A 14,172-nucleotide genomic window follows, 5' to 3' on the forward strand; every position below is an offset into this window, starting at 1 on the left:
CAGAGCAAAAGCAACAACTCCATCAACATTCATAAATGTTAGTATTGCAGTTTTACTGTTGTTCTGTAAAGTAAGTAAAATAAAAAAGTAAGACAATAATAATGATAATAATAATTACCCTTCAACAGCTCTATTAATACATGTATTATAACATTCACACAGGGTTCAAATTGGGATCTGTAATATATTCTAATGTTTTAAAAGAATTCTCTTCTGCTCAGCAAGGCTGCCTTTATTTGTACAGTAAAAAATACATGCCTGATTCAAGTCTCAAAAATGGCCAAAAATATTATTTTACTAACTTATTAATTTTAAGTTAAATTGTGCTTTGTTGGTATAATGTCTGCTAGAATGTAAAAAAAAAATGTTCAGTGTTAAGTAAATATTTTTAAATTGTTGTTTTGTAATTGATTTTTTATTTGAAAAGCAGGACAAAACAGTAAAAAGCACATTTTGGCTATTTAATTTATGCAATGGTGAAAACAAAATGGCAAAATAGGCCTACATGGGGGGGGGGGATGCTAAAAACCGTGTTCGGTATTCAGTATTCGGCCTTCGGCCCAGTGTTTCATTTTGTTCGGCTTCGGCCAAGAATTTACATTTCGGTGCATCCCTATCGAATATAATTGGAATATTGATAATATTTAAGTACAAAATTCGAATTTAGTTTTTCAGACATTTTGACAGCCTTACTTTCTTAGCATTCTTTGGTGCAACACCAATATCTTGATTTTGATTATTTCTACTCTTCGTGATCATGTCAAGGTCATTTGGATCTCGTAGTGAAATGTGTAGCAGTTTGAAAAGCAGGTTGAAAAGAATTGAACATTCAATGCAAATTGATAAATGCACATTTGACCACTTGAGAATCAACTCTTGGTCCTTCTACACACAAGTCTTGGATGACTTGAATTAATCACAGGATGTCTATTGATTGGTTTGTGAAATTTGCTGAGGTGAAACATTGACCGTTTCATTCCTGGTGTGTTATAATGTCGATGATGACAAAGTGCTGAGCTGCAGAATAAAGAACTTCAGACACAACCTTCTGTCTGGTGCTGTTGCTTTAATGCATGAAACCACAAAGAGTGTTTCTGCTGTCCTTCACTCTAGTTTTCCTTCATTGTCTTCAGAATCAACGGTAGTGCATTATAATCCATTAAAATTCAAGATGTCAAGATGTTTCTCTGAGTGAATGAAAACCAGTGGAAGGATTCATAAACAATCAGATTGAATAAGTAATGCTGGCTTTTGTTATGATGATGTTTGACGCACAATGTGAATGAAAAGAATTTGGTGGGAAAGTTGAGGCTCGGCTATTGTCCGGTCTGACATCCTGTCTCAAATAAACTCTGTTGCTATGGCAGCGTCTTTCCCGGCAATTCCTAACTTATGGTTTTTGGCATTACCGCCGCCATCAAGGACTCACAAAAAAGACCACCACCACCCCCCACATCTCATGACCGATCCTCCTGTTTTTTCCATGTTAACGTGCACTCGCTCTTCAGGGAAGTCCGCCTGTGATAGTGTCGACATAAGAGAGGGCCTGCTGTGTGGTTTTGTGAGTTTCTGTTCTTCAGTGTATGTTGATGACAGGTGTGAACTTTATGGTCACTATGTGTTACACACCAAGCAGTAAATCCTGTCTTCAGTACGGTCCATTTTTTTCCCCCAGCTCGGAAGTTGTAAAGAGCTCAAAGATGAGGCAAAAAAACTCTAAGGAGTGTTGCTGTCTCTAATTATCTTCTCTAAAGCCACCATGGAAGCAAACTTGACCTTACTAGTTACTTAAAGAGGTCATATGATGCTTTTTTAAAGATCATTTTTTGGTGTATTTGGTGTAACAGAATATGTTGACATGCTTTAATGTTCAAAAAACACATTATTTTTCAAATACTGAGGTCCTCTATTCCCCGCCTCTCTCAAACGCTTCGTTTTCTACAAAGTCCCTCCTTCCGACAAGCGCAGTCTGCTCTGATTGGCCAGCTGACCCAGTGCATTGTGATTGGCCGAACACCGCAAGCACTCGTCGGAAATGTAACGCCCTTACCATAATCGCGAGCTTCATCTTTCAAAATAAATGTAAAGACAGCCCGAAAGGGGAACAGAGTCGCGTGACAGACACAGTGATGAAGCTGGTATGTGTTTGCAGTACACAAGTCACGGTTAAGATTTAACAGCAAAGTTGTTAAAAATGTTTTAAAAAATGTGTCTCGACCCTGTGCCATTCCATTCCACTCATTTATAGATTGATAAACATCCTGTAATATGTAAACATACTCTAAGAAATGTGTCTAATTGGCTTCAGGTGAACCTGAAACCATCATGAAACCATCAACCACCATCTAGTTGATTTTGAAATAATATTATAATATTATTGCATAGGGATGTAACGATTCACTCAACTCACGATTCGATTCACGATTTTTTATTATTATTTTTTTTTTTTACAAAATGAGATTTAAGACAAATTATAAATTAAATGTGTCCTTTTATTATTGCTTGGACAAAATTTCAACCGGCTCGAGGTTAATCGTTACATCCCTATTATTACAATGTTATTATTATTATAATTATAATATTATTAAATATGTGATGCGATCTAGGAAAACCCAACACAATGGTGATATTTTCCTTTTTTAGGTTTTGATGCCATAACCAAAACGTAGTGAGCAGCTTCAGACTACGTTGTTTTCTTGTGCTCTGCCATCTCACGATATTAAAAAAATAAATACATTTAAAAAAAACTTTGCGTGCCGTAGTTTACACAGGACTGGCGGGAAATGTGCATTGATGCACCTTTATTATATATGTTACGTGGTTTATTTTGATAGGTTAACTGTTTTTGTGGTGTTAAGAGAAAGCACCTCCGCAGCGTGTTCTTAACATGAGAGAAAGACAGTCTTTTCTGCTTGCTGCAATAAATCGCTATTTTTCTGCACTAAAGTGAATTTTGCCAAGATATTTTCAGAGATGATAGACAAGATATATAGTTATAGAATAATAATTGAATGAAACTCTAATTTTGACAAAAAATTGACATTCGACCTATTTTTCGAATTTCCTGAAAACGTCCCAGCGCGACATCCGATGGGTTTTCCCAGATCGCATCACATATTATGTAGTTTTACACATCCCTAATAATTATGAACTGAGACAGAGTTGCTATACAGTATGACTAATCATGGTCCTGAGTAATAAAATTGTCAGCAGCCATATCACCCTGCAGCCCAAGACTGGTCGCCCACTGAAGCTAAGCAGGGTTGAGCCTGGTCAGTACCTGGATGGGAGACCTCCTGGGAAAACTAGGTTGCTGCTGGAAGAGGTGTTAGTGAGGCCAGCAGGGGGTGCTCACCCTGTGGTCTGTGTGGGTCCTAACGCCCCAGTGTAGTGACGGGGACACTATACTGACAAAAAGCACCGTCTTTCGGATGAGACGTTAAACCGAGGCCCTGACTCTCTGTGGTCATTAAAAATCCCAGGATGTCCTTCGAAAAAGAGTAGGGGTGTAACCCCGGCATCCTGGCCAAATTCGCCCATTGGCCTCTGACCATCATGGCCTCCTAACGATCCCCATGTCTGCTGATTGGCTTCATCACTCTGTCTCCTCTCCACCAATTAGCTGGTGTGTGGTGGGCGTTCTGGCGCAATATGGCTGCCGTCGCATCATCCAGGTGGATGCTGCACACTGGTGGTGGATGAGGAGATTCCCCCCTTCTATGTAAAGCGCTTTGAGTGCCCAGAAAAGCGCTATATAAATGCAAGGAATTATTAGTTATTAATTATTAAAATAAAGACAAGTTGATACATTATTGATCATTTAGCAGATTTGCTCATTGTTCAGCTTCTGTGTACACTGACAATATAAATGGGCCACTTTAAAGCAGCGGACATCAAACATTATCTTATTTCACAGCATGGTAACTGCACCAGCAGAATTGCACTGAAAGTTCTGCGGATTTCCACATAATTCTTTTGTACGTCATTCATACAAATCTCCTCACCCATCTCTTGCGTTTGAGTTTCAAGCAAAATTTACCATATTTAAGTTTATAATGCAAAACTCTGCAGATATTCCACCCCAATCAGCACAGAAAATGTGCAAAAGTGCAGATACTGCATGGACTACTCCTCACTTATGCATGAGGAGGAAACAAGCTCATGCCGTCCATACAGTGGACAGTCTTCCTGTACTCTGTGGATCTAGACAGCCTATAGGAACAGACTGTTTAGTAAGAAGCCCTTGTAATGTGTACCATCTGAAGGTTATCGTATTCCATCAGATTTGGTATTAAATATGTCAGATAATTCTGTTTCTATTGAAATAGAAATCTAGAGTTGTGCAATTTTTGGTCTTTCTTGGAAGCAAATTGTATGGCGAAACCTCCTGAGAATTGCTGATGAAGGCACATATTTTGAGAGCTTTACAAGAAATCTCAGTGGACGCATTTGAAGGAACACATGAGCGCTCAAATAGAAACCAGAAAGTACAAGAATGTTTTGCAAAATGTGGTTGAGACATGCAATCCCCTGTCCTGAATCAATGATTCATGAGGACGCAGAGGAGTGATCGTAAACAGCAGAATCTAAGTCATGTTACTGTAGATTCCTTCACCGTCCAATCAGTCGTGTAGGTTAACACCCTATTCTAAGTGTTTCCTGTTTATTGTGAGTAACATTTAGGGTTTGTGTTATTTGCTCCTACATAGGAGTGTTTCTTTAATGTCTCTTTTGAGTTCTGTTGCACCACATTCATTATTTAGTCCAGATGAAATCCCTTCAAATGCACACTGTTCAGTCAGAATTGATATAGTTGGAGGCATGCAAGTCAAGACGCATGAATCTGCTCTGTTTTCAGTGATTAAAGTTTGATCCTCAACTCTGTCAGATAGTTTAATTGTATTTGATGTGAAACGGCCTGGAGGACTCATTCCAGATGCACAAGCACCTAAGTTTCACGCTTGGACTTCTGATGTCTACAGCTTCAGGCACATTTTAGCTGTAGCGCTGCATAACTAAAGATTATGGAAATCCAGAGCAAGACTCTGAAACCTTTACAGCGTTTATGCTAATCAGCGCATGACTTGACATTGAAGCCACTTCAAAGGCTCTGATAGCATCACAGCAGTTCATTTGGGAATTGAGACGGGAATATATAAGCTTATGTCCATCCAACATTTTTTGCACCAGAAATATGATGATGAATATGATCTGTCCAATTGTACGTGAATGTATAATATACAAATTATTTATTCATAGCAGATTTCCTGATTTGATTCTGATTCACAAGCTCTTGATTACAGTTTTTATTCAGTTCTATTCATTCTAGTATATTACAGTTATAATGTCAGTATTTCTTACATATGAAAGATATTCTGTCTTTGCTAATGCTGTGAGTTATTGGACAGAAGAGCTGGGCGATATATTTAATATTATCGCAGTATCTTTGCTGACAATATAACATTGGGTAATGTGACCCTGTGAAAAATAAATATACTAAAATGTATTTGAAATACATTTCTTTCATGCTAGGTATACTACAAATACATTTACATATTTATGCAATTAATAAAAATACCCTGCAATTTGGTGTACTAAACTGGTATACTTAAAGTCTGTTAAACTGGAACAACTAATTTTGTACTTGATGTACTTGAATTGTGTTGAGTGCGGAAGTACAACTAATTGTTTGTGCTAAAGTGGAACTATTGCAAGTATACTTATGTCACGTCACTTTATAGATAAAACTATAAGATAAAAAAAAAATAAGATTTCACTACCTCTAACCACTAAAAATAAGAGTCTCACTAGAATAAGTTTGCATTTAAATGACAGATATTATTCAAAGAGCATACAGTCCTCATCAGTAGTGACATTAAAACACATTTTAGGCTTAATATTAAGAAATGTGCATTGTGCACAAGTAGTAGCCTACAGCAAATAAAGTTTAATTTAAATTTAAAAAAATTTTAAAAATTAAATTTTTATATCAGTTAGGCTTGATCGATATGTCAGTAAATGTTAACTATTCTTAGTATGAAATGGATGTATTTTAAATTGCTTTTTTACTAGGGGAATATTGCGATAATGTCAATAGTTGTCTTTATAGGGAAGTCATGGCCTAACGGTTAGAGAGTCGGACTCGTAACCCAAAGGTTGCGGGTTCGAGTCTCGTACCGGCAGGGATTGTAGGTGGGGGAGTGAATGTACAGCGCTCTCTCCCACCTTCAATACCACAACTGAGGTGCCCTTGAGCAAGGCACCGAACCCCCAACTGCTCCCCGGGCGCCTCGGCATAAATGGCTGCCCACTGCTCCGGGTGTGTGTTCACTGCTGTGTGTGTGCACTTTAGATGGGATAAATGCAGAGCACTAATCTGAGTATGGGTCACCGTACTTGGCCACGTCACGTCACTTTATAGATAAAACTATAAGATAAAAAAATAATAAGATTTCACTACCTCTAACCACTAAAAATAAGAGTCTCACTAGAATAAGCTCTTTTATAAGCACTCCTGTATGTGTAATTAATCTGAATGTGTCAAAGGTTTCTATTTATGTATTTTTTTAGCGCTAAGCATTGTAACCAATAACAGACGTTCATCAAATTATTTTCTGCTAGCTACACAGTTACATTTTTAGATTGAGAACCATATTTAAATGTGGGATTGAATTAAAAAATGTTTAAATAACAGTGACAATTATAGCAATGGAGCGATCAAAAATCTGTGCATTAAATTTTGCAAACTAATAGACCTGCCATTTGTTCTGTCATGTGTAATGTGTTTGTTTTTTTTGTTTTTTTTTTTTTTTATAAATTATATAATCCTTAGTTTATTGAATAAATTAGTTTTTACTGTTGTATACAGATATACAACACCAAAGGCCGCTCACTCTTTGGGTAGAGTGACCAAACTAGTCTCGTCTTAGCTGTGTGACACTCCACTTATCCAAATCCCCACTGATTCGGGACGCTGTGCTTTAGGGGGAAGGGCGCACCAGGACGAGCATGAGCAATGAGATTGCTCAGCGTGATCTGTCCAGTCAGTGGAGTGTTATTCTCTAAGGAGCATTTAACCCCATTCACATTGATCAACAATCACAGGTCATTACTTATTATATGTTATACAACTCAAGTCTGCTTCTTAGCATTAGGGAGCGCTGGGATAGATTTTGATGAGTCATGTGGCTTATTTTTGTTATTTGTTGTTTGCAGTATGTCTGTATGGACCCATGAGAGTTGTGGCCCAGAATAGAGACTGTCTGACAGACTGAGCTTTCTTTAATACAGGACAGCAGTGATATGGGACCACCAAAGGCCACAGCTGCGGGAACATTGATTGATCGGTCCTCGGGTCATATCTTGCCTTAGAGCCTACAATCACTTTCCCTTCTCTCGGTATAACTATTATCTGAGATGTCTTTTGTATGGTTTGATGTATCTGACCCTATAAACCTCACAGCTGCCCTTTTTAGATCTTCCATTTAAAAAATCAGAACACTACCTTACACAAATAATAGTCCTGAAGTATTAATTTATTTCTGCCTTCTTGGGAAATAGTGAACCTCTGCTTCTTACAAACAGATAAATTCTTAGTGAAGTCATTGCATAGTTCTGTAGTAGTGTAAACACAAGTAGCATTATAATTTGTTTTAATACAAATAACATTGGAAAAGAAATGGCCCTCATATCACTCTCTAACCATTCATGTTGTGCTATGAGAGATTAGACTGTTTTTGTGTATTTAGTTAACTTTGCTCATGCAGATTATCCACCAGATTTACCGTGTAGCAGGAATGCTGGGAACTCCACTGAGACCTCTCTAATGGATCACATGACCGTGGCTTCAGGGGGACGGCGAGGTGACATCTGCTTCCTGATCTGCACATTCGTGCCGCAACACGCCCCGTCTGAACAGCACAGCACATGGAGAATAAAACCAACACACCACGTCGTCTTAGCACAACTAACTGCATGTTTACAAAATATAGAGCTCGTTTGAGATACTCTCACTCAAGTGACTTCCTGCGTAGTGCTTCAGCGACAATGGGTTCTTCAGGTGTTATTGTGAAATCTTAATACTTAGACTTTGGTCCATTCGAAAGCAAATTATAAGACTGGCAAACGCACGGAATGTGTCTTAAATGTACTCTGGCTGAGAGCCGTGGGGCTTTTCCTGCGGTGAATAGCTCTTTGTTTAGCCGCAGAACCCCCTTAAGCGGGGTGGCTGCTGATTGTAGCTGCCATTGAATGCTTTACAATGGAGTTGGGAGACATACTTGAGCGAGAGAGGGTGGGGAATGGGAATGAGTGGGATTGAAAACCCTGTCGGCGGGTTGTGCTTTTCTGCCACCTGGTGGTGAGGCAACAAGTTCAAGTCGGATGTGTTGGTGGTCATATCTCTGGTGCAGGTGGTCTGTACATTGCTGTGAACGGCCTCAGTGGGTTTGTGGGGCAGCCGTTTGTTTGTGACCTGATTCTCTGGTTGGTCAAAGCTGTTAGCGCAATCGATTCATTTTCATTTGTCTTCTCCCAGCGCTGTTGTTGTAGCTCAACAGTCTGAGTCAATGTTGTGTTGAGTTTCACAGTGCGCTGTCGATCATTTGACCACTAGTTTCTCTTGTGTTTCTCTTGTGGTTCTCACATGTGCACAGACTAAATGGACTAAAAGCATTTTGTTAGTTGCAAATTGTACAAATATATAAAGTGAGTAGTCATTACGTTAACATTTAGGGCTCTTATTGCATTCCCTTGGAGCAAAGGGCTATTTGTTTTATTCACAGGTTTGCATTTATAAGGCTTGAACCAGCATCCTTCTGGTTATATGTAATGCCATATGTAATGCAATAATGTTCAGAATTCATTTCTCTCAGACAATACTAAACTCTTTCCTATTTACAACCCATCAAATTTCCATATCAAGCGGATTTTAAATATTTTAAAGCTCTAAAAGTCTTTTTTTATGCTGTATTTGTTTACATACACTACTGTTAAAAGTTTGTCATCTATAAGATTTTTGTTTTGTTTTTGAAAGGCTGCACTTATTTGATCAAAAATAGTAAAATCTGTAATTTTGTGAAACATTATTACAATTTAATTTTTATGTGTTAATATATTACAGTCATTACTCCATTCTTTAGTGTCACGTGATCCTTCAGAAATCATTCTAATATGCTGATTTGATGCTTAAGAAGCATTTTTATCAATGTTAAAAGCAGTTGTGCTACTTAATATTTTTGTCTAAACCAGGATGCATTTTTAGCAGGATTCTTTGATGAATAGAAAGTTCAAAAGAACAGCATATATTGTATAATTGTCTGTAATTTGATCAATTTTATGTGCCTTTACTGAGTAAAAGTTAATCATATAAAATCTTTAAAACAAATCTTAACCAACATAATTTTAACAGTATGCATAGTGTATTTATGGTTATTACAAAAATACACAAGATGAATTGTTTATTTTTAGTATTTTATTATAATTAGTTTCAAATCTTTACATGTACCCCTGAAACATTCCTAAGTACTCCTGTTTAGAAATGAATGTTGTAAATCAGTGCCCTGAATGATCTGTGAGAATTCACTCTTATTAAATAAGTTATTCATGTGTGTTCAGTTGTGTTATGAGGACAATAGAGTCTTGGGGTGCAGGGGTTTTGGGACATTACTGACCTATTCCTCAGGGTTACCTCGGCTCTGCTGAAGGCCTCCATTCCTCTTCATGCCTCTCTCTTTGTCTCCTTACAGCGCTGGCATTGCTATTGGTTTCTACGGGAATGGCGAAACCTGTGATGGCGTGAATCTGCTTACCTACTCCCTCCGCCATGCCAATCGCACCGTGTCAGGAGTGGACAGGTTATTCATGTGTGTTCAGTTGTGTTATGAGGACAATAGAGTCTGAATTAGATGCTTGTCTGTGTCTTCTGCCGGCTGTCTGCAGGGGTTTTGGGACATTACTGACCTATCCCTCAGGGTTACCTCGGCTCTGCTGAAGGCCTCCATTCCTCTTCATGCCTCTCTCTTTGTCTCCTTACAGCGCTGGCATTGCTGTTGGTTTCTACGGGAATGGCGAAACCTGTGATGGCGTGAATCGGCTTACCTACTCCCTCCGCCATGCCAATCGCACCGTGTCAGGAGTGGACAGACTGGTGAGGCACTGATGCACACTGGGTTATGTTCACATAGTGCTCCATCTCCCCAAAAACACACCAGAGCTTGACAATCTCTGTGATATACTCCGATGTTATACTGTATGATCTGTAGCTCATGAGAAAAGAACTTACAAAGCAAATGTGTGTGTCTGTAGGTGTCAGAAAGTACATCAGCTCAGAGCCAGACTGTGGACGAGAACCTTCGGCTACTAAAGGACGAGTATGCAAAGCACACAGACTACCTGTCCATCGTACATAAACTTCAGGATCAGCGGAGTGAGCTGGTTCGTCAGATGACTGACATTCCCTTTTGGAGCGATCTCAGCATCTCCTTGGAGGATCTGGCAACCCAGATTGAACTATATGACTGGTACCGGTATGTACTTTGATTTGTTTCACAGCAATGGCAATATCACTGAAATAAATATGTAGGGATGTCAAACATTCTAGTTCAGTACCAAATCATTTCTAAAACTGCGTGTCATGTGACCATTAAGTGACATCAGAGAACTGTGAACATGTGAGAGTGTTATTAAAATATTAACTTAAAATATAAGGGTTGCTTCAATAAGTAAACTTATTTGGTAAAAGAAATTTGGCTGACAAAAAAAAAGTACATTTAGGAAGCCCTTATACTGGTAACTGAAATGTTAGTGTTGCGACAACCCTAGAAATTTTTCTGGCAGACATTTTGAAATGTACTTCAGTCTGTTTAAAGGTGTAAAACCTTTCTAACATCCAGAAAAAAGTCTCGGGCGAAAAAGAAAGAGTGCTCAAAGGATTTCTCTGTATCGCATAAGTTGTGAACAGTGCTCTCTTAGAGAGAATAGAAATTAGTATTCTGTTCACTCGCTGCCTCTTTCCACCTCTCGTCAGCCACTTACTTTTCTCTCTGAAAGAAATTGCTTTGGGGTCTGTTTGTTTGCCTAAAAAGCCAAATAAGTTTCATTTCAGGCTTCCAAACAGGATAAAGCCAGAAAACCAAATAATTTTGGCTTTGATTTCAAAAGATTACCTTTTCTGAAAATGTAAATGGATCACTGAAGCTTACTGAAGAAAAGAAAACCGTCAGCGATTAAATAACAATAAGAAACTAAATACAAGCAAAAGGACAAAATAAAACACTACAGTAGAACACATAAAAAATGCTACATACATTGTATAAAGTAATCACAAAAAAAACTGCATATTCTTCACCGTCTAAATTAAATATATATTTCTTCTTAAAGTTACAAAAGTGATTTAGAGCAGTGAGAAATTGTCTCTTTTGTTGTTTGATTAACATGAATGACAGACAGCAGGAATATTAGACTGCTGTCATTCTAGTTCAGTACCAAATCATTTCTAAAATTTAAAAGAGAATACAGATTTCAGTACTCAAGTTCAAGTATATGAACATTAATTTATTTTTAATACAATATACTGTCACACATGTGTCTTCTTTCTCAGCTGTTTGTTTTCACTTAAGACCTAAATTACTGTTTACGAGGATACTTGCAAAGACGGGCATTTGACACATACAAGTGTGTATTTAACTGTTCAATGCCAATAAAGCGGCAAAAATAACTTTCCCACACTTTATTAGCACCATCTTTACGTGCGCACGCCTCTCAGACAGCGTGCATATAGTGAAATGAGTTCTGTTTGGCTGCTGATTGAGTTTCCATGGCTCAAAATCACTTGTTTTTTAAATCGAAATGCTTAAAAACGCGTGCAAATGAAATGTTTTCGTGACCACTTAGCGCAGCAACGTTACGTGAGCGTGTAACCGCAATGGAGACAATAGTCAAAAATCTCTACCAGTCGACAAATTACTATGGTGGGTATATCGCCCACCCCTACTTACCAAGGCTGCACTTATTTGATCAAAAATACAGTAAAAACAGCAATACTGTGAAATACTATTACAATATATATATATATTTTTTTTGTAACCTTATGAATTATCAATTTTGTGCATCCTTGGTTAGTAAAAATATAAATTTCTTAAAAGAAAAACAGCATATTGACCCTTTTTCATATATTTATATTTCATTATTTAAATATACAAGAGACAACAGATCTGTGAAGCATCTTATACTATTTGTTAATGACTTGTTAATGTTTCTTAAAGTGTTACCATTTTTGAGTTTGCAATACATTGTCGTACAGTGTCTGTTACATTGATTGTGGGTTTTGCTGTGTTTGTAATGTTAATATGTTGTTGTCTTTAGGTGGCTGGGCTACCTGGGTCTGCTGCTGTTTGATGTGCTCATTTGCCTGCTGGTGCTCTTCGGCCTTATCCGCAACTCCAAAGGAACTCTGATTGGGTAAGGCTCGACATATGGATGTGTCTTTGGGTCATGTGTGTTACACCAGGGTAAATAGAGCTTACAGAAACTTGCAAATGACCAGCAATATTTGATCTGCTGACCCACAAAGGTCTTTCAGTTGTCAGGGAGCCATCCACTCGAGGTACACCAGATTGATTTATGAAGTGTTAGTTATGCTCTTCTGTTTTAGCTCCAACAGAGAAATTATAAAGTATATTTCTCTCTGACCCCCACCCCCCCCCTCACTCTGGGAAGTTTTAAATCAGAGATGGCACAGAAAAACAACTGTGTGACAAGCTCTCCACAGTGCCTGAACAACAAAATAGCTCGAAAAACAGACACATTAGCACTGTTCCAAAACCGCTCTATATAGAAAGTAACTTTCTGCCACTTTCTTCTAAGGCATTTTTGTCAAATTTGCTTAAATATCTTAATTGAACTAAGGTCTAGTCCTGGCTTAAGCTAAGCCCCGTTTGTGAAACCGGGCCTTAAAGTGCTAAGAGACTTACCAATAAGAGTATCCCAATCGGTGTACTTATGCACTCTTCTATGCTCTTTTGTAGTGTGTTGACACTGAAAATTCCAAAAAGAAAAAATGCACATTATGCTGGATGACAAAAATAACCGTATAAAATTCATACACGAGACTGTATAGGGCAAACTGGATACTATTTAATTTGGGGCGCAACTAGAGATGTCACAAAGCTAACAATGCAACAGTGTCCACCCATCTTTTCAGCAGCCTTGGTTCCAGTAGTATTTTTCCTATTCATTTTTCCCCATAAGTATTTAAAAAAAAAAAAAGTCTTTCTTTATAAGCCATGAACCAAACCAACCATCTAAGAGGTAAGTCACAACATTACAAATTTTGCCTTTTTGTCGCCCAACTCTGTATGTTTTCCATGAATCATTTTATTGGACTGTCCAGGTTTTAGAATTGTTATCCTGTATAAATCTAAATGTCTTGTATAATCTTGACTGCTATATTTTTAATTTTGGTTTTTATTTTATTGTATTTATGTAAACTTTTTTTGTTGTTGTTGTTTTTTGGGGTTTTTTTGTAATTCAGTTTTTGCAATTTTTGCAATTTAGCCTCAGATGCTGACATGGCCTTAAAATCCAATACTGCCACTGTCGTTTTGTCTGATTTTCAAATACCTTTCTGCTTCAAATCAAAGGTACAAAACTGTGTACCGTGTTTTGGTGCGATTTGCTTGTCTGTTCTCTGATTTGTTTTAGATTTAGTTTTTCACCAGGAATTCCACTCTTGAACATGATAATTTTAAAAAGATATTTAAAAAATAAGTTAAAATGATGCTGATGGCTTCAACAAAGGCATTTACCATTGATTAACAACTTCATAGCTCACAGTAGGTCTGTCTTTAAAGGTCTATAAGTTATTGTTAAAATCAATTCCCCTATGGAGAAAATAAATGGATTTTTCCTTCTGGAACCCCACTGTTGCATTCTGTATTTTAAGAATAAAAATAAAGCAAAGCACACAAACATTGGGTAAAATGTATATTTTTATTAGATGGAATGTTTTTATTCAGATATATACTGTATATAGATTTATAAATTAAGTGAAGTGACATGTGGCCAAGTATGGTTACCCATACTCGGAATTAGTGCTCTGCATTTATCCCATCCAAAGTGCACACACACAGCAGTGAACACACACACACCGTGAACACACACCCGGAGCAGTGG

At 37.7% G+C, this 14,172-nt stretch overlaps 1 protein-coding gene across 1 annotated transcript in view; it reads left to right on the forward strand.

Annotated features, from left to right (window-relative positions):
* ttyh3a (tweety family member 3a) overlaps positions 1 to 14,172 on the forward strand; it is a 73,181-nt gene that overhangs the window by 20,504 nt on the left and 38,505 nt on the right. The window contains exons 3-5 of the mRNA XM_016569692.1: positions 10,036 to 10,147; positions 10,306 to 10,526; positions 12,364 to 12,459. Coding sequence (XP_016425178.1) covers positions 10,036 to 10,147; positions 10,306 to 10,526; positions 12,364 to 12,459 — 429 coding nt within the window. The remainder of the gene's footprint in view (positions 1 to 10,035; positions 10,148 to 10,305; positions 10,527 to 12,363; positions 12,460 to 14,172) is intronic.

This window comes from Sinocyclocheilus rhinocerous, unplaced genomic scaffold, assembly GCF_001515625.1.
Source record: "Sinocyclocheilus rhinocerous isolate Xijiao unplaced genomic scaffold, SAMN03320098_v1.1 scaffold1303, whole genome shotgun sequence".
In the NCBI taxonomy this organism is placed as follows: domain Eukaryota; kingdom Metazoa; phylum Chordata; class Actinopteri; order Cypriniformes; family Cyprinidae; genus Sinocyclocheilus; species Sinocyclocheilus rhinocerous.